The 22661-nt window shown below is 38.8% G+C and overlaps 1 protein-coding gene across 9 annotated transcripts in view; it reads right to left on the bottom strand.

Moving 5' to 3' along the window:
- Positions 1 to 1493: 1493 nt before the first annotated feature.
- The window catches only part of GJC1 (gap junction protein gamma 1), a 32734-nt gene continuing 11566 nt past the window's right edge, over positions 1494 to 22661 (bottom strand). For 5 of the 9 annotated variants that reach the window (XM_006045570.3, XM_006045567.3, XM_044938885.2 and 2 more), the window contains 2 exons: positions 8064 to 8139; positions 1494 to 7143 (listed from right to left, as the gene is read on the bottom strand). In XM_006045570.3, the coding sequence (XP_006045632.1) occupies positions 5933 to 7123 (1191 nt within the window). In that variant the 5' untranslated portion in view covers positions 7124 to 7143; positions 8064 to 8139 and the 3' untranslated portion in view covers positions 1494 to 5932. Of the gene's footprint in view, positions 7144 to 7233; positions 8006 to 8063; positions 8140 to 16578; positions 18281 to 19635; positions 19953 to 22661 lie in introns of those variants that run through there. The other 4 variants (XM_006045565.3, XM_025279956.2, XM_045164786.1 and 1 more) reach the window with 4 other exon arrangements.

Raw genomic sequence — 22661 nt, 5'->3', positions numbered from 1 at the left:
ACTCCAGACAGCCATCATTCTGAGCTGACACAAGATGACATTCATGTAGTCTGTCTGGTTTAAACCTCTTTGAACAGTGATCACTCAAATCAATCCCCTTCTCCCTTTTATTCTGGCACACACTTCATGTTTATATTGTTTTCCTAAGATAAGTGGTTCTCACACCTTAATATACGTAAGAATCACCTATAAAGAATTTTGGAAAATGTAACTTCTGTATCTTCCAGTAGTAGCTTACTCAATGCACGCATCTGTAACTACATGCTCAAGGGATGAATTTTACATTGTGTAAATTATACCTTAATAAAAGATTCTTAAAAAAAGTCACCTGGAAAAATTTTAAATTCTGACTATTTGAGCCTGAGATGGGTCCAAGGAACCAACATCTGAACAGGGATTCCCTGTTACTTCTTCATAGGTGGTCCAAGGGTCACATTTAGGAAAAAATGCTGTGAAGACAGCGAGGTCCACCAAGCAGGGTCCACCCCCAGCCACCATGACAGCCCCACCAACAGCGGCTTCTGCACTTCTCCAGGAAAAGACCAAAGGATGCTGGATGGAGCCACTGGGCAATCAGTGTGCAGACCCAGGTCTGTTCTCGGTTCTGCCTCAACCTCTGTATGCTCTGAGCTCCTGGGTAATATGCTTCCAACCCTAAAACAGTCTTACATGTTAAGACTGGTATAAGCCCTCAAAACCTTAGAAAAACTATTTTAAACTCTACATGGCAAAGAAAACCAATTTTAACTTGGATGCAACACCGTTTCCAGGTACTAGTCTCTGTTCTGATGGCAAATCTGCTGAAGAAACCTCTTTCCAAACTAGCAGCTCTAACAGCTTTCAAATGGCTCACACGTTTATGACCAAATATGGTTGGCTGACCAGTTTACAATCTGTGCTGCTGAGGGTGCGCTCAATGCATGACCCGTTCTGTCCGTCTGTCAGCGATTCTGTGTCTGGGGGAACAGAGGGCACTGTTGCAGTAAAGGCTACCCTCTCCTCAACCCTCCCCAACACCACTCTCTTCTCAACGAGTGGATGAGTCACACCAAGAGTGGTCTACATCTGTGAGAGGCATCCCTCTCAGAAGGCACTCTTCTCCAGGAGTCCAGAACCAAGGGGAGCCAGAGATGGGATTTGTTCCCAGGTGCGTGTTCCCCCTTGCCCCCACCCTCTCAAGGTCATCTGCCCTCCCCAGATGGAGATGCCACAAACATGCCAAACCCTTTCAGCCACAGCAATCCCAGAGGAATTCCGACACAGCTATGAAAAATCAGGAGGTGGCCTCTACTTTGAAAATTTCCTGCTCCTGCATTCCCACTGAGATCAACTTACAGGTGAATGTACTGGAAGAGATTTCCATATCAGGTTTCCTGTGTAAACCATTAAGCTCTCAGGCACTATGTTATACAAAAGGTGGGGTAAAAATCCTCAAAATGACACGTCCTGGCAGGTGAGTTTTCAAGTTTCGAAAAAGATGCACAGACCACATATGAATCTTCTAAACTGTATTTGGAAATGACAAACATTCAGAACCGACAAAAATCTTCCTAGAGACAAGGCCCTGAGAGGAGTCTGTCCCCACTGTGTAAAGTTTTACATTAACTGTACAGAATGAAATTAGTAACCAGTAATCTTTGGCACTAGAATGGGTAACTCCTTAGTTGTTCATACAATATCCAAACTGAACATTACATGACGTTAAATTGCTAGTTAACAGTTGAATTTTACATTTAAATTACCTTTAAAAGTTTGAAGTCCTAGCTAAGTTTTTCAGTATCAATACGCTAATCGTATCTAACAGTGCCTGAGGTAGAGACTTCTGTAAGAGATTTACTGAAGAGAACACAATTGAGAGTATAATGAAGAAAAACACTTCCGGTCTTGGAAGCATATTATAGCCAAATGTCTTTGCTGGTTCAACAAGCCAAGCCTGAAATGCAGAACTCTTACTTCTTTCATTTCTGTAGAGACTTTGTACACGGGTAGGGCTTTCTTCTGTTTGGACTCCTGCATTTTGGAATACACGGATTGCTTCTTTTAAAAGTATGATTCTTAACATGGAATGTGCATGAACCAAACTCAACACCATTATTAAAAACAACACAACTGCATTAGAGACAACAAATAAAATCTTTTAAACTCTCCATGATATATGGCCAGAATGAGTGACAAGTATGCAAGTCCACCTAATGATTCTAACATTTGATGGTGACTGTGAATTATTACAGATTTATGATACATAGGTGAGTTGAAATTTTATTTCCAAACTCAGCACTGTATAAGTGCAGGAGCTTTATTATTTTTAGGTGGTAAGACTCTTCATGAAATTACATGATTTTATGAAGATAAAATCAATATCTGGAACCTTCCAAGCAAAATGACCAGCAACTGTGTATCTCTGACTTCAGGTACTTTACTTCACAGTCAGGAAAGACCTTTGCTTCATAAAAAGGCATTTCTTGAAGTAGATTCAAGTATAACATACTTGCCTTTTACCAAACACTGCCTGGCCAAAAATTTATCCTCAACTATAGGTATTATTTTTAGAAGTGTACAGTCCCATAAATGAGATGGAAAACACAAAGCCTGGACGTTTATAAGCTTAACGGGTAAACCATAGGTATGACTAATAGGAATAACATTTAAGTCCATTCTCGGAATAAGCTGCTAGAGCAAGTTCAGCGTTTTCAACAACTGATTCCTGTGATAAAGAGCACCGAAGGACTTCTTACTATATCATATAGTTCTTTCAATGATTTTTTTGAAGCTTCAAGCTCAGACAATGACCAACAGTTGGTCTTTTAATATTTTTCACCAGAGGCTTTCTCTAACTACTCCATAACACTTCTGAGAGGTAGGTGGCTACTGGAACTTGGAAAAGTAAAGGGAATTGCTTAGTTTCATACCACAAAGAAATGACAGTTAAGGTACCTAATGATGACATTTTTCTTTTCAAAGACATACGTGTCCTTTTAAAGACAGATATGTGGGAGTTCTAACCTGTGAGAACCATTTTAGATGACAAAGTTCATCTTTATCAAAAGTAATTCTATAGATGTTAGTCAAGGAGAACCCCCAGAAAAACTGACTTCTAATGAAATAACACGCCTGTGGTTTTAAATGAACAAATATAGAAGCTAGCAAAACTAAGGCAGAAAGCAAAAGGAAGCCACAAAATGAACATTAACATTTCTTTAGAGAAAAATGCTAATTCATCCCTCAAATTTGAACTAAGGAAAAAAAGCCTGTTTGCTTTATAAAGGACACACATCTGAATAAATCTGATGGTATATTAAGGAATATAAACATGTTGTTGACCATATCCTGATTATAGTATGTGAAGGACTAAGCACTCAACTACTATTTGGAGAAGCATGTCATAAGACATAGTATGTCTTATATAGCAATTCAAAGGAATGTGATTTTGATAGGAAAAAAAAATGCTGTTTATACAAACACTTGCAAGTTCCAGAATAGTAACTGGAACAATATTTTTATTCACTCAGTGGGTTAAGCCAGACATTGAAAGGGCCATTTTCTTAATGTAGGTCCATTGACATGTTATTAGGTGAGAATGGTTTTGGCAAATCTGTATGTTCAAAGGCTAAAAGAAATGGACTAAGGAAGCAGTCAGAGTTGGGAAATCTATGTCATAATTAGAACTTTAGTGAGAGAATAAAAATAGATTTGAACACATGTGAAGGTGACCCAGAATATCTTTCTATGTACTTGAGGAAGTTGAAGAATTATCCAGACACAAAAGATAACATTCTCATCAGAACAAGCCAAGATGAAACACCGGAGGCCCTGCCTGTAGAAACTAAGTGGATGCCTCTGGCGCCGAATGTCTGCCTGGCATTTCTGCTTGACTCCGTCCCTCTCCTATCATTCAAATTCCCAACCCTCCCAATGGCAAAGCCACTCTATTCTCCCTCAGGCTCTGAATAGATGAACATGAACCTACGTGTATTTTTTTCTGTCCTTCAGTTCAGAAGTCTGCATGAAGTTCTACTGACATAAGAATTATTGGTAGTTCTTTATCTTAGCCAGCCTGAAGAATTTAAAATCTTGCCTGTTTTTGAATAATTACTTCAAATTCTTTAGTAACACTTTGTTTGAAGGAAACTGTGCAGATCTGGTAATTATCCAGGATATATACACATATAAGTCATTTTCTGAAATTTTCCCTTCAGTCTCACTGGAGTTGACCTTTTGCTCAAGTGTTTAGAGATCCTGAGGAGCTTCTCTTGGGTAAAATTTACAGATTAAAAAAAGCAAAATAAATGTAAATGCATGGCTAGAAGATAAGCTTAAATTTTCAACTGAATTTTTTTTTGGGGAAGGGGAGAAATGGAGAACAAAGAAAAAAGAACTACACACAGGATGCTGTTCTAAGACCCTCCTAAATAACAAAGAACTGACACTTAAAAATTAAAAGCAAAAAAACAAAACCCACTCTTGGAATTTCAAAGTTACAGGTGGCTTGCAATTAACTTTGTGTTAGAGAAGAGTGAGAAGTCCAAAATGAAATGCTCCCTAGTGAAGCAAACTCTCCTTCCTTTAAATCTTTACCAAGCTCTTACTCAGAAGCTCTTAAACTGTAAGACAAATGACGTGAACATGACAGAGAGAACAAAGTTATCCAACGGAAGGTTGAAAATGGCAGTTAAATACTACTGCAAATTATGAGTGTTATGTGAACATGAATGCTTGTCACTGACAAACAGATATGCCTATAGTGAATAAATACTGAAATTCTCTTTCAGACTATTTACAGATAGACTCCCAGGTCTGAACTGGTCTTCCGGGCAGAAACCTACTTTGGCAGAAGTAGGTAAATTATAAAAATTCCATGGTAAATGATAAGAAGGAAGTTGAATTTAGGCCTTCTGCCACATGTAGTATAAATGGCTTTGATTAATTTTTAGCCTAGAAGGGAATTTTCGTATTTTTATTGTTAACATATAAAGAAAATATTCATCACTGGCATCTTAAGAAACCAGAGAGAGGCAGGTTTTTTGATTCAGATTTAAGGCAAATCAGACAGGCCCACAACTAAACATCAGGGCTTATTTTCTAGGCATGGCTTTGCTTGGTGATAGAGGAATCTCAGAACAGTTCTAGCCACCGTCTCCACGCTGCTACTGGTTGAGGACACCTTTGTGCATCAGACTTTCGAAACAACTGACGTTACATACACACCATCAAAGCAAGGCTTGGTATTTAAAGGACTCCTGCAGTGAATCACTTGAAACAAAAATAGCTTTTCAAAGACTAGATACAACTCTGGGCATATGAATAAGATTCAAAGATTTCTCAAGTCAGAGAGAGATCTCCTTCTACCATGGACTTCCTCTCTGAGGCTAAGAACTGACTCATCCCCCTTCAGCTCCTCACATATCTGAAATCATCCCTGTAACATGAGAGGCACTTTTTATTAGGTGTATAGCATCTATTAAAACTTTAAACCCCGGGTAGAGTTTGCTGAACAAAGTAATAACACTAGCCTAATAGGCATTACCTTAAGGATTTTTTCCCCCTTTAATATAAAAGTATAACTACAGTGGTCCAATGTACAAATACAAAAAAAAGTTCTCATACTAAAAAAAAAAAAGTACCATAATACTGTACATACAAAAACCGTTCAACAAGAATGATTTAAATATATCTGTTCTTTTCCAGATCTGGAAGACACAAATGTAAAGTTCTGCAACTGTATTATTGCCGGAACTCATATCCAGGAACGCTGTGTTTCCTGTTCTCTCCCCCTTGTCCCAGCCCCACCTTCAGAGTCCCCTGAGCTTGGATCATGAGCCAACAGCATCCCTGAAGATAAGCAGAGCCAAATGTTTACTCAACGGAAGTCATTATTCAGTGAGCCGCTGCTTACCATGAACTATGAAAGCGCAAGCTTTAAGCCCAGCCAAGATTAAATCCAGACGGAGGTCTTCCCATCCCCTGATTTGCTACTAGCACTGCTTTTGTTGGACCCAGCTTTGGACCCCACTTTGGCTTTTTTTTCCCGGGAACTGTGGGGGTTGTTTTGGTGATTGTAGGCCTGGATGGCCAGATCCAGGCGTTCCTGAGCCATTCTGATTTCCCTCTGCAGAGTCTCCAGGTCGGGTGGGAGGTTGTCCTCATGGCTGCCGTACTGCTGTTCCTGGGCGATGTTGGCCTTGTTTTGCTTGTAGGCAATCTTAGCGTTGGACAGTTCGGTGTACTGGATTTGATCTGGTTTGACGGCAATGTTATAGCCAGGGGGAGCAGATGGCGTATTCCAAGTGAAAGGATAATTATAAGCACCCGGATCTTCCAGTTCCCTCCTTTTACTGTTTAGTGAGTCTCGAATTGTCCCAAATCCTAAATGAAGCATCTCCCAAATGTTAAGCAATAGGCAAAGGCCTGTAACACCATACATTATCAGAAGAAAGATGGTCTTTTCAGTGGGTCTAGAAATAAAGCAGTCTATCTTATGAGGGCAAGGGAGTCTGCTGCACACATAAAATGGGTGGACTTGGAAGCCGTACAGGAAATACTGCCCAACCAAGAAACCCACCTCGAACACGGTCCTTGCCAGCAGCTGCAGCACATAGATCTTCATGAGCCCATCCTCCCGGATCCGCCGCCGGCCATCATGCTTAGGTTTAGATTGGTTCTGATCTTTATTTTCTTTCTCACTTTCTAATTCCATTTCTGGATACATCATGGGATCCTCTTCATGGTCCTCTTCCGTTTCTTCCAGAGCCCGGTGCTGTTTCCAGCGCATCGCGTAGGGCTTGCTGCGAGCGGCCTTCTTGTCTGCGTCGCCATGCTCCATCTTGGCAATCTTATGAATGGCATAGCCCAGGTACATGACCGAGGGGGTGGCCACCAGGATGATCTGGAACACCCAGAAGCGCACATGAGACAGGGGTGCAAAGGCGTCATAGCAGACGTTCTCGCAGCCTGGCTGCTCTGTGTTGCACACAAATTTGCTTTGCTCGTCGTAATAGATGGATTCTCCTCCTACGGCTGTAAGGACGATCCGGAAGACAATCAATACCGTGAGCCAGATCTTCCCTACAAATGTGGAGTGGTTGTGGATCTCCTCTAGTAGGCGAGTGAGGAAGCTCCAACTCATGGTGACTAAACTGGTCCGCCCTGACAAAAATGAAAAAGACCAAAGGAAGATCAGCAAATATTAAAATCTTACCTTTTTTATTGATCTTTAGAAACTACTTTTCTACATACGTGAAATCTAACTTCAAGGCTCATACTAGATGACAGAATAAACAGCGCCTCACGCACCACACCACCATCAGGAAAAGCCGTTCACCTCAGTCTGTGAGCACTGGTTTATGCTGACAGGGTCTTAGGGAAGTCTGATTTCTTTTCATGTCTTCTCTAGTTTAAAAGGTAAAATTGTAGCTGTCATTTGAGATACAATTCTTAAATGTATATTTAAGAATTAATATACTTATACTGGATGTTTTACATATAGTGTTATTTCTTAGACTTTCTGAATTTTGTGAGATAGAGGGAAGAGGACAAAGGTACACCTGTTCAGCCACAGTAAGACTGCCACTGAGAACACGATGGGGACGCCTGGGCTGGACTCCACTGTGAAGAGGTACCTTATTAGCAAACTTAAATACTGGATCTGGTAACAAAGTATTAAAAAGAATTAAGGAGATGGTATCACTGCAAATATTAATAACCGGCAAAGATCAAGAACTAGAATAAAAGACAGAAACTCAGAAGCCTTAGCTAGGGTGCATCACATAGCAGATTCTGTATTTAATTTATGGTTGATGTTAAAAAATGCCTGCAGACAGAAAATCCAATCAATAGGTTAATTGACTTAAAACAGCATTTCAAACAATAGTTTTATTCTGAGATTCTTAGATCTATGTTCAAAATCTTGGTAAAAACCATCTAAACAAGATAATATATGTAAAGTCCCTAATTCAACCCCTGACACAAAGCACACCTAGCTCTTCTCCTCTTTCCTCTCTTGGTTTACTTCTGCAGATTACAGTTGATTATCAGCATCATCAAAGAAATTTAAATACTCTTTTTACCTGTTATCCAGAATTTCTGCTATCCAAAATTTTCTTAGAGAAATGATGCTTTGTTTACAACTTTTCCAGATTTTCTCTGGAAGAGAAACAGAAGAGAAGGCCATAAGTTTTCTCCCACAGAAAACAGTAAATCACCAGAATGCCATTTTCAGGGAGAAACAGTGGTACAGTACCACAGGAATCAATCAATTCCATGTACCACAGGCATCAATCAGCATGAGATGGAAACAGGACTGAGCTTGAATATCACTGTTCTCTTCTCCAATACATCATGGTAGGAGAAAATACCTAAAAGTGACTTGAAGATGCTTTACTCACTGTAGTCTAAGAAAATATGACAGGAAGATGAATCATTTGTGAAAATCTGAAACAGATGAACTCTGGCATCTATAAGAAAAAGCCACAGCAGAAAATCTCAATGAATTTAAGCTGGGTCATTATAGGCATTGAGAAAATCTTCATCCCGCGTGCTCTATTCCTGCCCTCTTCTCTGGAGCAGCCAACTAGGAGCAAGCTGTTTATTTACAACACCCAACAGCTGGCTCCCTGTGCCTGGGACACCCATATCCACAGGAGGTGATTCACAGGCTTGACTGCTCAGAGAAAGAAAACATCTGCACCTGTACTGTGATTACTAGTGTATATACACAGGACAAATTACTTCTCATTGTCAAGTTCTGCCCACTCTGGGAGAGCTATGGTCATGAATCATCCTCATTTGCTATCATTTAATAAATAAAATGTAAAACAAACCCTGAATGTTCAAAGTTATTATATGTTCAAAATAATAAAAAATATTTTGGTAAGATATATGAAAAAATCCCAAAACAATTCCCAAAAGGTCAATGAAGAAGAAAAAAGTTCAGAGGCATCGACATAACGTGAAAGTATCAAGATTTACATACAGAAGAATCCAGTCACACAAGTATTTCACCACAGGACTTCAAGTACAACTCTCGTTTCCAGCACTGATGTCCAACTGAGCTCAACAGTTCTCCTCTCACTCTATACCCAAGTTATAAAACCAAAACAAAAGTAAATAATAAGCAATCTTTAAATGGTGATGTAAGCCAGGTTTCCATAATGAATCACATCCACAGGTCTAGACTCACATTTTTCCAAAATGCCATATCTAAAGCATTTCCCTTAGAGCCTGAAATTTTATTTGTTCCAATAAGCCAAATCATGAAGGTACAATCATTGGTTAGTTAGAAAACTCATTCTCTACACTTCCATCTGTACCAAAAACAAATGGGTATCTTTTTAACAATTATTGATATGAAATAATTTCTCAACAGTTCAGTATCTCATACAATAATCTTAACTTTTTTGGGGGGAGGGGATCAATGGCAAATCCTTCAAAGCCTGTATAATAAAGCAGTCATTTAAACACAACTAGAAACACACATTCATACTGGTTAAGCTGCAGGCCTATACAATGCTGAACGCTTAAAAGCCTGGTTTTCCAAAGGTTTTATAAGGGCCACAGCACCCTATCCCCAAACCTTGAGTATAAATGAAGTGTACAGTACTGTAACTTCAGCATCTCATAAAACGGATGATGGGTGGTTTTCTTTCTAACGTAACCACAGGCTTCCTAACCAAATGGCAGCATCACCACTCTTTGGATCTACTGAGCTGTCAGTGGGTTTTTCCTTCGATACCCTTTCCTTTTCCAAATCCCTTTCCTCTCCTTGTAAGCATTAAAAGAAAGGCTTAAATATCAGAGTACACTACTCAAATTTGTGGGGAAGGGTAGAAAGGGAAAGTGGGAGGGAGTGAAAGGGGAGAAAAAAGTCAACTAGTAGAATTGTGGGTTCTGGAATTGACATTTCTAAGCAAAACTGTGTCACTGCCAAGTGTGGTCTATGTTGTTGCACCACTAAAACTCCCTTTTCTCATTACTGCTTTTTTGCTCTTCTAACAGACAAAACAACAGGGTTTCCCTGGTGGCTCAGGAGTAAAGAATCTGCCTGCCAATGCAGGAGACGCATATTCGATCCTTGACCCAGGAAGATCCCCTGGAGAAGGAAACAGTGACCCACTCCAATATTCTTGCCTGGGAAATGCCTTGGACAGAGGAGCCCAGCAGGGCTACAGTCCATGGGGTCGCAAAGAGCAGGACACAGCTTAGCAACTGAACAACAACAACAACAGGCAGAACACGGTCTTCTTTGGCATCCCTGCTTCAGCATACAAACTTGGTTAAAGAGTAAGAAGTCAGAGTGTGCAATTAACTGTGAATGGCTTTCATGAAAAAATAAAAATCATTTCCATATTCTATCTATGAATGGAAAGTGACATGGGAATGTGTGATGAGTGGTGGTGGGGATGGGGGGAGGGATGCTGAACAACTAAATGCTTTTTGCCAACTAGGAAAGCCAACAGATTTATATGTATTTTGACACTTAATATCTTCTTGAATATATCCTTTATGCTTTGGCTGAATTTATCTATAGACAAAACTAGAAAGTAGTAGAATTAGGACATAAGAAATGTACACCTGCATGGTTCTTGCCCTGTACAGTCATTTGAGTTTCTAAAAAGGTTCTAGCAATTTACAACGCCTGGCAATGAAGTACAATTTTACCTCAACCCCATCAGCACTGTCTGTTATGCTACTCTGCCAGATGCAAAATGGAATTTCAAAAATATCTCAATTTGTATGTTTTTAATACAGCAGGATACATTCCCCCTATAGTCCTCCTTCTTCATGAACTATTCCTATCCTTTTGCCCATTTATCTGCAGAATGTATTCTGCATTTGACATTTAGTATAAATATATTTGTTTTCCTCCAAAATTTACTACTTTATATAGTCAATCTGTTAAATAAATATTCTTTCTAGGATAGCTTTTTAAATAATCTGAAAAATTCTTGGTAGCCCATAATTCAAAAGTATTCTTGATTCTATCCCCACCCCACAACACAACACATACTGAAGAAAATTATGTTTGCTTACATAAAATGTACTGGACAGAAATCAAACGTGCTATTTTTAGTCTGTTTTCCAAATAAACTTTCAAATCTACATTGTCTTACACTAGAAAAGAGAATTTTAAAAATTACTTGGTATCAACATGGTAATAAATTATGTAATCCCCTCCCAAATTATTTATATTTGAAGAGTTTCCTATCAGCTATATCCTAAACAGGATCAAGTCAAAGTTTACTGCCTTTTTCTGTAAACTAAAAGCCTCTTTGGAGACCAAATGTAAAAGCTCATTATTTGGATTATCTCTGGAGGTAGATTATATGATCAGGTCTATTTAACAATGAAGAAATGAGGCCCAGAAAGGTTTTAAAATTTCCCCAAGATCACCCAGTTATTAAGAGGTGAAGCTAGAATCTGAAGTCAGTCTTACTTCAGATTCTGGGCTTTTAACCACTAGTTAAGAATTACATTACAGGTGAGTTGGAACAAAGTACAGGTCCCATGTGAACATGGACGAGGGCACCTTATCTCAATCATCGGGATCAGAATTAGACTAAATAATAAAGTAAACTCAGAAAGATCAAGGGGGAAATTTCAGAGTTTAAGATCTTATACACAGAATGAACTGCAAATTAAAAAAACAAAACGACCCCCCCAAAAACAATAAAATAAAAAGCCCCAAAAGAACTTCAAGGTTTCTTGGCAGTTGGAAAAGAAAAATAATGATTTCACTAAGAAAGATAACTTCTTTGGACATTGAGAATAGGGGCTAGAGAAGTTGGTAATTCGGTCCAGGAGTGATTAGAGTTGTTAAAGGGGAGATATACATGTACTCAGATGTGCTCAAAAATACTGCAAATAAATCAAACCAGAATTCTAAAGAACGTTCAAGTAACTATAGGAAAATGGAAAAAAGAAAACACATAAATAGAGTGGACAAACAGAACACAATGGCTAAAATTAAAAAGAATGACTATGGGAGGAGATCCCTGAGATTCTGAAAAGAAAAAAGAAAAAAAAAAAAAAAGACATTCACTGGGTAGGAATGACTACCTAGTGCTGGTGAGGATGTGGAGAAGCTGGTACTCTAAACACTGGTCACTTTGCAAAACAGTCTGGCAGTGGAGCTTGCTATAAAGAACTGCCTGTCAATTCAAGAGACATAAGAGACACAGGTTCAGTCCCTGGGTGGGGAAGATCCCCTGGAGGAGGGCATGGCAACCCACTCCAGTATTCTTGCCTGGAAAAATCCATGGACAGAGGAGCCTGGTGGGCTGTAGTCCATAGGGTTGCAAAGAGTCGGACATGACTGAATCGACTTAGCATACACATGCAAACATATATCAACTATATGATCCAGCCAGTCTGATCCTAGGCAAGAAGTAAAACCCCATGTCTATAAAAGGACTTGAACATAAATGTTCACAACAATTTTATCTGTAATAGTCAAAAACTGGAAACAACACAAATGTCCATCATCAGGTTGATGAATAAACTAATTGTGGTATATTCATACAATGGAATACTACTCAGCAATAAACTACTGATATGTGTAACATGGATGAATCTCAAAGTCAGGCAAAAAAAAAGAACACACTGTATGATTCCATTTATAAAAATCCTAGAAAACGCAAACTAATCTACAATGACATAAAGCACATCAGCAGTTGCCTATAGTGGGGTGCAGGGAGGCACTGGCCAGCCTGATAATCAAACTCTCCTGGCTATTATTTTTCAGTTTCTATTTCTGTCTCACTTCTCCTTTCCAAACTTCTAAATACATATCCTGATTTTTGTTCTATCTTAGCCCATCCTTTTCAGCACTCTTTGTTGTTTCCTTCACCAGAACTCAAGCTGTAAACGATGTCCCACTTGCCCCAACATCACCCTGGAATTTCAGACTTTAAATTCAACTGCTGCTCTACATCCTCTCTTGGATGTCTAATAGGCACCTGAAATTTAACATACCCCAAACCAATCCTCCTCTCCTCCAAAGAGTTACTCTTATTCTGTCTGCAGTTTTCCCAAACTCAGTAAGTAGTTCTGTCATTCATGACGTTTTTAAGGCCAAAATTTTCAAGACAACCTCACTCTTTTTTCTCACTCCATAGCCAAGCTATCAGCAAATCTTGTCAGTTGTATCTTCAAAATATATATCCACAGTCCAACCACTTCTTTCAATCTCTACCACTATCATACTGATCCAAGTCACCTTCATCTCTAGCCAAGATTACTATAAAAGCAGGAGTCTTCTAATTGGTCCCCTAGCTTATCCTCTTCGGAGAAGGCAACGGCACCTCACTCCAGTACTCTTGCCTGGGAAATCCCATGGATGGAGGAGCCTGATAGGCTACAGTCCATGGGGTCGTGAAGAGTCAGACAGGACTGAGCAACTTCACTTTCACGCACTGCAGAAGGAAATGGCAACCCACTCCAGTGTGTTTGCCTGGAGAATCCCTTATCACAAAGCTGTTAGGACACTTCTGGTCTCTTCACCCTCTGCTCTCGCTCTGACTCACTCTGAATAGGGAATACCTACATCCTCGCAATCCCCTGTTCATACCAGTCGTGCCATACTTTTGCCTCAAGATTACTGTACGTGTTATTTTCACTGCTTTGAAATATTTAATTTCATAGATATTAGCAGAACACACTCTCACTTCATTCAAGTCAGCCCAAAAGTCATCTCCCTAATGACTTTCCTCAGGCCACTTTCCTCTAAAATAACATCTCTCATTCTCCAGCCCTTTAATTTTTTTTTATAGCACTTACCCCTCACATAATTTCTATTTTACAATTTGTTTATAGAAGGTAAACTCCTTGAAGGCAGGCTTTTGTTCTTTTATCCCCAATACCTAAAACCCCACAGCCTGACAAAAAGGTAGTAGGTTTTCAATAAATTGTGCTTAGTCACTAAGTTGTGTTTGCTAAGTCATGTCCGACTCTGTGACCCCATGGACTGTAGCCCGCCAGGCTCCTCTATCCATGGAATTTTCCAGATAAGAATACTGGAGTGGGTTGCCATTTCCTACTCCAGGGGATCTTCCTGACCCAGGGTTACCCAGGGATTGAATTCATGTCTCTTAAGTCTCCTGCATTGGTAGGCAGATTCTTTACCACTGCGCCACCGGGAAAGTCCCTCGCAATAAATATCTGTTCAATAAAAATGTCCCTGATGTATTAACTGGAAATACAGGACTCAGAACAATATTATCCCAATACTGTGAAAACAAACAAAATTTATGCATTACAAAACCCTAGAAGAAGAAATTAAAAAAGCTTGAAAGGATATAAATGAATACTCACTCTACCTTCTCCTTTCTTTAGCCTTTTTCCTGTATCTCCACTAGAATTCTCTCTCTAAAATGGATGTGTTACTCTTTTGCTGAAAAGCCACTAATGAAAGTGGCCCCTCAAATCAGTGGGGCCAAGATGGATTTTTTAAAGTATTCGAATAAAACGTAGTTGATATCTGTTAACTCTGGACATGGGAAGAAAAGATGACTCTGAGTACAAAAAAATAAAAAGTGTCTCCACGGATAAAAGAAAAAACAATTTAAACAATACTGGAAAACAATGAACTGGGGAAAGAGGTTTCAGTAATTCTTTTATATGCAAAGAGCTAATCTCTAGTATATTTAAAGAGTTCAAAACAGACATTCCACAGAAAGAAAAACACAAATTCCCCTTAAAAATGTGCAACATGGATGAAAACGTAATGCTAAGTGACAGAAGTCTGACACAAAAGCCACCAATTGTATGATTCCACTTATATGAACTGTCCAGAATAAGCAAATCAACAGAGACAGGTTAGTTAGTGGTTGTTAGGGCCTATGTGCTTCCCTTCTGGCTCAGCTGGTAAAGAATCCACCTGCAATGTGGGAGACCTGGGTTTGATCCCTGGGTTGGGAAGATCCCCTGGAGAAGGGAAAGGCTACCCACTCCAGTATTCTGGCCTAGAGTATCCCATGGACTGAACAGTTCATGGGGTCGCAAAGAGTCAGACACGACTGAGCTTCACTTCAGGGCCTACAGGAAATGGATTGTGATCGTTAATGAGTATAGGCTATCTTTGGGGGATAATGAAAAGGTTTGGAATTAAGACAAGAGTGGTGGTTACACAACCTTGTGAATATACTAAAACCACTGAATTGTATACTTTAAAAGAGCAAATTTTAGGGTATATAAATTATATCTCAATAATAAACTACTCTGAGATACAATTCTCCTATCACACTGGCAAAAATCCTGAAGTGGGAGAGGTTATGGAAAATAGATGTTTTCAAATACTGCTGGTGGGAGGGCAATTTACTAATACCTACAAAATTATATGTGAATCTGTATCCTTTGACCCAGTAACCTCACTTTTGGGAATGATCAAAGTTGAACACTGTTTCTATGTAACTCAATGTCCACTGTCAAGGCAATGGTTAAATGCACCATGGCCTATTTACACAACAGAATACCGCGTGGCTGTAAAACATGAGAAAAGATATTCAAAATGTCTTGAATTGTACAGAGATAGTCAAGACATTCAAATAGTGAAAACAGCAAAGTATATGTGTATATATGTATACATCTTTTCTATAAAGAGAAAAAATATCAATCTGTGTTTTTTGCTTAGATTTCTATAAGGAAACACAAGGATATCTTTCTTTTTAATGAATAAAAGTGGAGGAGGAGACAAAGAGGGATGGGATAGAATTAAGACTTTTATTACATATCTTTTTATAGTCTTATTTTTTGAACCAAAGGAATATATTGTCTTTTTGAAGAAAACACCCCCCAAAACATTCCATGTCCTAGAGAATAAAGTCTGCTTGAGATTTGAAAATAAATCTTTTGTAAACTTTTTAAAGTTAAAAAAACTTAAATAAAATCCTTCATCCTCTCTACACCCTTGCCCTGCCTTCTTTTCTTCAGAGCACTCAACACTACCTCAAACACTTATTTGTTAACTTGTTCATTATCTGTCACCTCAATCAAATTAAATAAAGACTTTGTTCTTATAACCCTGGCACTTAGAAAAACTATTAACTGAGTGATTTAATAAATTTGAGTCTCTGGCTCATTGATTTTCCTCTACTTTATATGGTCTTTCCACAATTTCCTACTTGAGAAAATTTTTTATCCTTTAGGATCTAGCCTAAAGGTCACTTCAAGTTTTCTATACCTCCTCATTTAATCTCCTCCTCAGAAAGTCCATAATAAATTTTTATTCCACCAATATCAGGACTTAATCTAGTAAACTGAAGTTAGTGGTATCAGTTTCTTCTGCTGGAATATTAGTTTCTTGAGAGGAAAGTCCATGCTTCTAAAAATTCTCTGAGCCCTCATATATAACTCATTATATGTGTGTTACATTCAACAGAAGATCTAAATCGATTTATAGGAGGCAGAAAATATAAAATATGTCCACTGTCCATGAACACAATCATTTCAGAGCAAGATACAATGAATGGAATAGAAGTACAAAATGTGAAAATACTCAGAGAAGGAAAAGAGACTAATTTTTATAGATTAAAAAGTATAAACTGTCAATTATACTGCAATAAAGCCGGAAAAAAAGTTTAAGCTTACTGCAGAAGACAAGTGGGTCTCTGAAGAATGGGTATGGTTTCATCAGGCAGAGCTGGGGTGGGAGGTAGGGGCAAGGCAGATGGAGAACATGATGTGAGTAAAAAGTGGCACACAGCTCTTAGACTGGAACACGACGGAGGATATTTGAGAAGTAGCTGCGGAGAAGGTTGAACAGGGAGGTCAAAGACCAGTCTGCAGAGGGGCTTAGCACACCATGAAACCTGAAAGTAAAGCATGTTAAGTAATGATGAGTAAATGTTCCTCAAATGTGATCCACAGACCACCTTCATCAGAATTATCCAGCGTGCTCACTGAAAATGCCGATTCCCAGGTCCTACTTACCCAATTTCCACTCCCAGGCATACTGAATCTGAATTTAACACATTTATGGTTAAACATTTAAGTTGTTTACAATGATTTATGATAATACTTAAGACTGTGTGTGTGTGTGTTAATCGCTTTGTCGTGTCCAACTCTTTGTGAACCCATGGACTATAGCCCGTCAGGCTCCTCTGTCCATGGAATTCTCCAGGGAAGAAGTCTGGAGTGGGTTGCCATTTCCTTCTCCAGGGAATCTTCCTGACCTAGGGACTGAACTAGGACTCCTGCATGCCAGCCAGATTCTTTACCATCTGAGCTAAAGGGAAGCACATTTCCAATTACAGATTTAGGATAAATTTATAAAAGAATTTCTTTGTATAAAAGAAATTTGTACAAAGTTGTACAAATTGTGAAAAACAATTGTGTGTTACTAAGAAAAAGTCAGTTTTTTTAAATGCACTATCTCTCCAAAAATTTTTAATATGTATTACCAAATGGCCCCTCAAAAAAGCCAGTACCTGTTAATATTTCCACTGTCAAGGATATGAGAATGCTGTTTTCCTCACTCCCTTACCAATGATTCTAATGCATTTTTAAACAAACAAGGCTTGGGTTAATCTGTGTTTAAATTGTAAGAAGTTTTAAACTGTCATTAATCATTAGGGAAATGCAAATGAGACAAAAAAGGCATAGTGAGGTACCATTTCATACCCAAAAAGATGGGTACTATTAAAAGAAATGAAACAAGGGCTGAAAAGGTTATGGAGAAACTGGAGTCACTGTTGTGCACTGCTGACAATGTAAAATGGTGCAGCTGCTGCAGAAAATGTTATGATTTTCTCAATGTATTATATACAGAAGTATCATATGATCCAGAAATTCTACTTCTGGATGTCTACCTAAAAGAAATGAAAGCAGGGATGCAAACAGGTATCTGTACACCCATGTTCACAGTGTAGTATCCACAACAGCCAAAAGGCGGAAGCAACACAGTATCCACCAACATAAGCAAAATATGGTATATACATACAATGTTATTGAGCCTTAAAAGGAAGGAAATTCTGACACATGCTGCAGTGCTGATGAACCTTGGAGACAGCTGGCAAAGCGAAAGAAGTCAGTCACATGAGGACAAATATTACACGTTTCTCCTCACAAAAGGGCCCTGGAATAGTCAAATTCAGAGAGAAAGTAGACTGGTGATTGCCAGGGGCTGGGAGGAATGAGGAGTTAGCATTTAATGGGAAGTGAGTTTCAGTTGGGAAGATAAAAGTTCTGGAGACAGATGTAGATGACTGCTGCACAACAATGTAAATGTACTTACTGCTACAGACCTATGGTAAATTTCATGTCATAGATATTTTACCACAATGAAAAAGTAAAAAAAAAAAAAAAAAAAAAAAAAAAAACACATTAAAATTCACTCATGCAATTAGTATTTACTACCATCAAGAAGCTTGCAATAAAGTATTACTAGTTTATAAGAAATTACAAACATTTAATAAAACTACAGTTGTATTCATGAGGTATTTACAAACATCCCTGGTGGTCCAGTGGCTAAGACTCCAAGCTCCCAATGCAGGGGGCCCAGGTTCAATCCCTTTCCAGGGGAGTAGATTCCATATGCCACAACTGAAGACAGTATGCCACAACTAAGACTTGGTGCAGCCAAATAAATAAAATATATATTATATATATATATATATATATATAAAGAGGTATTCAGTGTTATATATGCTATACAACAAAAGACTAGAAGAAATAACTGGAATCATCTGTTAAAGTTTAAACATTTTTATAGAACAGTGACTCTACAGGGAAATGCTTTACTTTCCAGTTTATCTGACTCATTTTTTCCATCACAATCTCTTTTCTATAATGTTGGCCACAAAAACACCATTAATCCAAAAATATCAATTTTATATATTTCTTTGAAAAAGTTTCTCATAGACTCATGTAGAGGGGAAAAAAAAAAAAAAGCTCCCAAGGGATTCAGATGAACTAAAAAAGTATATAACTTTTCCCTTGTCAATTTTTAAATGCTCAGTAAACTGAAATAACTAGGAAATTTAAAAAAATAAAATAAGTAGTGCTATTTTAAATGTCTTGCATAATCAAGTTGGGTCAGAGCCAAGTTTTAATCCTTTTTAAAAAAATATTTATTTAACTAATCTGGGTCTTAACTGAAGCATCTGGGATCTAGTTCCCTGACCAGGGATCGAACCTGGAGCCCCCCATGTTGGGAGTGCAGAGTCTTAGCCACTGGATCACCAGGAAAGTCCTAATCTCCTTCTAATTAAAAAAAAAACTTGGGCTTCTCTGGTGGCTCCAAAGAATCTGCCTGCAATGCAGGAGACCTGGGTTCGATCCCTGGGTTGGGAAGATCCCCTGGAGAAGGGAATGGCTACTCACCCCAGTATTCTTGCCTGGAGAATCCCATAGACAGAAGAGCCTGGTGGGCTACAGACCATGGGATCACAGACTCGGACATGACTGAGCGACTAACACTTTCATTTTCACTTAAAAATCTTAATTCTTTTTCTAAACAAAAATCCAGGATGAACTAATAGCAAGAGTACTGGAGTGGGTTGCCATTTCCTTCTCCAGGGGATCTTCCTGACACAGGGATTGAACCCAGGTCTCCCACATTGTAGGCAGACGCTTTACCGTCTGAGCCACCAGGGAAGTAAAGTGATTCTAACCTTGACTTTTATGAAACGGAGAGTAAGCACTGACCTGAGAGCCAAGAGATTCTAACAGGCACTTCAGGAACAAATATTTCTTTCCACTTTTTCATTTGTGAATTAACTGAAAAATATCACATCAGATCATTACTAAGGTCCTTAACAGGTGATGAAAATCAACTCGGGCAGAGCATTTTTCACAAAACCACCAATAAATTATGTGGAATTCAGAATTCCAGGGACAGGAAAGAAGCAAAGTAACAAGCAGTGAACTGCTGCTAACTGCTAAGTCACTTCAGTCGTGTCCGACTCTGTGCGACCCCACAGATGGCAGCCTAACAGGCTCCCCCGTCCCTGGGATTCTCCAGGCAAGAATACTGGAGTGGGTTGCCATTTCCTGCTCCAATGCATGAAAGTGAAAAGTGAAAGTGAAGTCGCTCAGTCGTGTCTGACTCTTAGTGACCCCATGGACTACAGCCCACCAGGCTCCTCCATCCATGGGATTTTCCAGGCAAGAGTACTGGAGTGGGGTGCCAAAACTGAACAATATTAAGACATCAAATTTTCAAAAAGCATTTTCCAAACAATCATCTCAGAAAATCTGCGGTTGGACTAAACTGAAAAATTTCCATATTGACTCATCATGATTCACAAGTATTAACTATCTGGGCCTCCCAGATTACGAGCTGATCCACTAAGAATTGTGCTAGTGATTCACACTCCTGAATGAGACTGCTTTATGTGCAGACACAAGGAATCAATTAAAGGGTTTACAATGAAGTTTTGTTTAACTGGAACGTTTTAAATGGAAGTTAATTCTGCATGAGTGATAATAGATATTTAATAACTAGCTAGTGACAATTTCTCAGCAAAAACATTATGGTAGCTTTAATCTATGTATTACAAACAGTAATCTATGTATTACAAACAGGAAAACAATGTGTTTTTCAAAAGAGCTCTTGGCTATGAACCATATTTGAAAAACAAATATTTAAAATTTGTTGTAAGTTGAATTATAAAATAAAGGAGAGAAAGTATCTTGGCCCTATTAACTAACAAGGAAACAAAATACACCATTGTGGGTTGAAGTGTCAATTTGTGCTGGCAAAAAGCCATTCTATTTGAATGTAAGAACCTTCAGGAACCAGCTGGAGAAGTATGGGGAACCTGGAATAATGTGTTCATTCACAGTGCATCATAAGTGGTACTATCTTCATGTAAAAAAGGACAGTATTGGTACACTAGTCCAAAACAGCTTAAAGCTTAGGTCAAATCAAATGAACAACAAACAGTCTAGGAAAATGACATGTCTAGAGAAAAACAAAAATAAACATTTAATATTTCTGATATGACTTGGGTCACAATACAAAATTTGCAAAAAACATTATCATACAGTGATGGTGAGGCTGGACTGGTACCACCTTTTTGGAAGGTATTATGGTAATATTCACCAGAAATTTTAAAATGTTTTATGTCCTTTAATCAGTAACACCACATCTAGTACTTTACCTTAAATAGATGCCCAATAAAAGAATTTTATGTAATTTATGATATAATCTCTATGAGGAAATATTGCACAACCATTATAAATCTTGCTTTTAGTTCAGTTCAGTTGCTCAATCGTGTCTGACTCTTTGTGACCCCATGGACTGCAGCATACCAGGCCTCCCTGTCCATCACCAACTCCCAGAGTTTACCCAAACTCATGACCATTGAGTAGGTGATGCCATCCAACCATTTCATCCTCTGTCGTCCCCTTCTCCTCCTGCCTTCAATCTTTCCCAGCATCAGGGTCTTTTCCAATGAGTCAGCTCTTCGCATCAGGTGGCCAAAGTATTGGAGTTTCAGCTTCAACATCAGTCCTTCCAAAAATCTTGTTTTAGGACAGAGATTACAAAATTCATACAACTATACAGGTCAAAAAGTAGATTCATGGTTGCCTAGGACAGAGAAGGATGGGGAGGAGTAGAGAGTAACTGGTAACAGGTACAGGGTTTCTTTTGAAGAGAATGAAAATATTCTAAAGTTAAACTGTGGTGAAGGCTACACAACCCAGTGAGTCTACTAAAAATACTGAAGTACATTTTAAACAGGTGAACTGTACAGTGTGTGAATTATACCTCAGAAAAGCCGTTTAAGACATTTTCTATACATCCAGATACCAGTAAGTGATACAAGTAACTGAAACAACAGTGGGGCCTGGACAACACAAGGACCAACTACAGGGGCTACTGCTTATCAGCTTCAGCCTTTGGAGTCATCAGATTGCCACAGCTTTCAAAATAAGTCTTTAACCTGGATTTTTATGTGAAGCCCAATTTGGGGATAATTTTTTGATTGAAGTATAAAATACCTACAGAAAGGTGAAAGTGAAAGTCGCTCAGTAGTGTTGACTCTTTGCAACTCCAAGGACTACACAGTCCATGGAATTCTCCAGGCCAGGATACTGGAGTGGGTAGCCTATCCCTTCTCCAGTGGACCTTCCCAACCCAGGAATCGAACCGGGGTCTCCCCCACATTGCAGGCAGATTCTTTATCAGCTGAGCTATCAGGGAAGCACAGAAAGGTACACAAACAGAAATGTGCAGATCAATGAATTTTCACATAACCATGTAACCAGCACTGAAATAAAAAACAAAGCATTACCAGCCATAATTATGCCCCCTTCCTACATACGAGAAATCATCATTACTGACAGACTGGGTAATATTTTGTTGTGGGAGATGGTCCTATGCATTGCAGAATGGATCGCAGTATCCCTGGCCTCTTCCAGCTGTGACAACCAAAGATGTCTCCAGACATTGCCAAATGCCCCTTGGGAAACAATATTATACCACACAGAGACTCACTGGTTTAACCTGTCCTTGACCTTTACATAAATGGACTCACAGAATGAATTCTCTTATATCAGAACCATAAAGAACACACTTTTGTGTCTGATTCAACATCTGCTGAGAGTCACCAATCTTGTTGCATTTAGCTCTAGTCTACTCATTTTCTTTGCTTTATTATTTCGCCATTGTGTGTATATATCACACTCTATCCATTCTACTGCTGATGGGCATTTGAGTAGCTTCC

This window comes from Bubalus bubalis, chromosome 3 (assembly GCF_019923935.1).
Source record: "Bubalus bubalis isolate 160015118507 breed Murrah chromosome 3, NDDB_SH_1, whole genome shotgun sequence".
Taxonomy (NCBI): Eukaryota; Metazoa; Chordata; class Mammalia; order Artiodactyla; family Bovidae; genus Bubalus; species Bubalus bubalis.
This window is presented reverse-complemented; position numbering and strand designations above follow the sequence as displayed.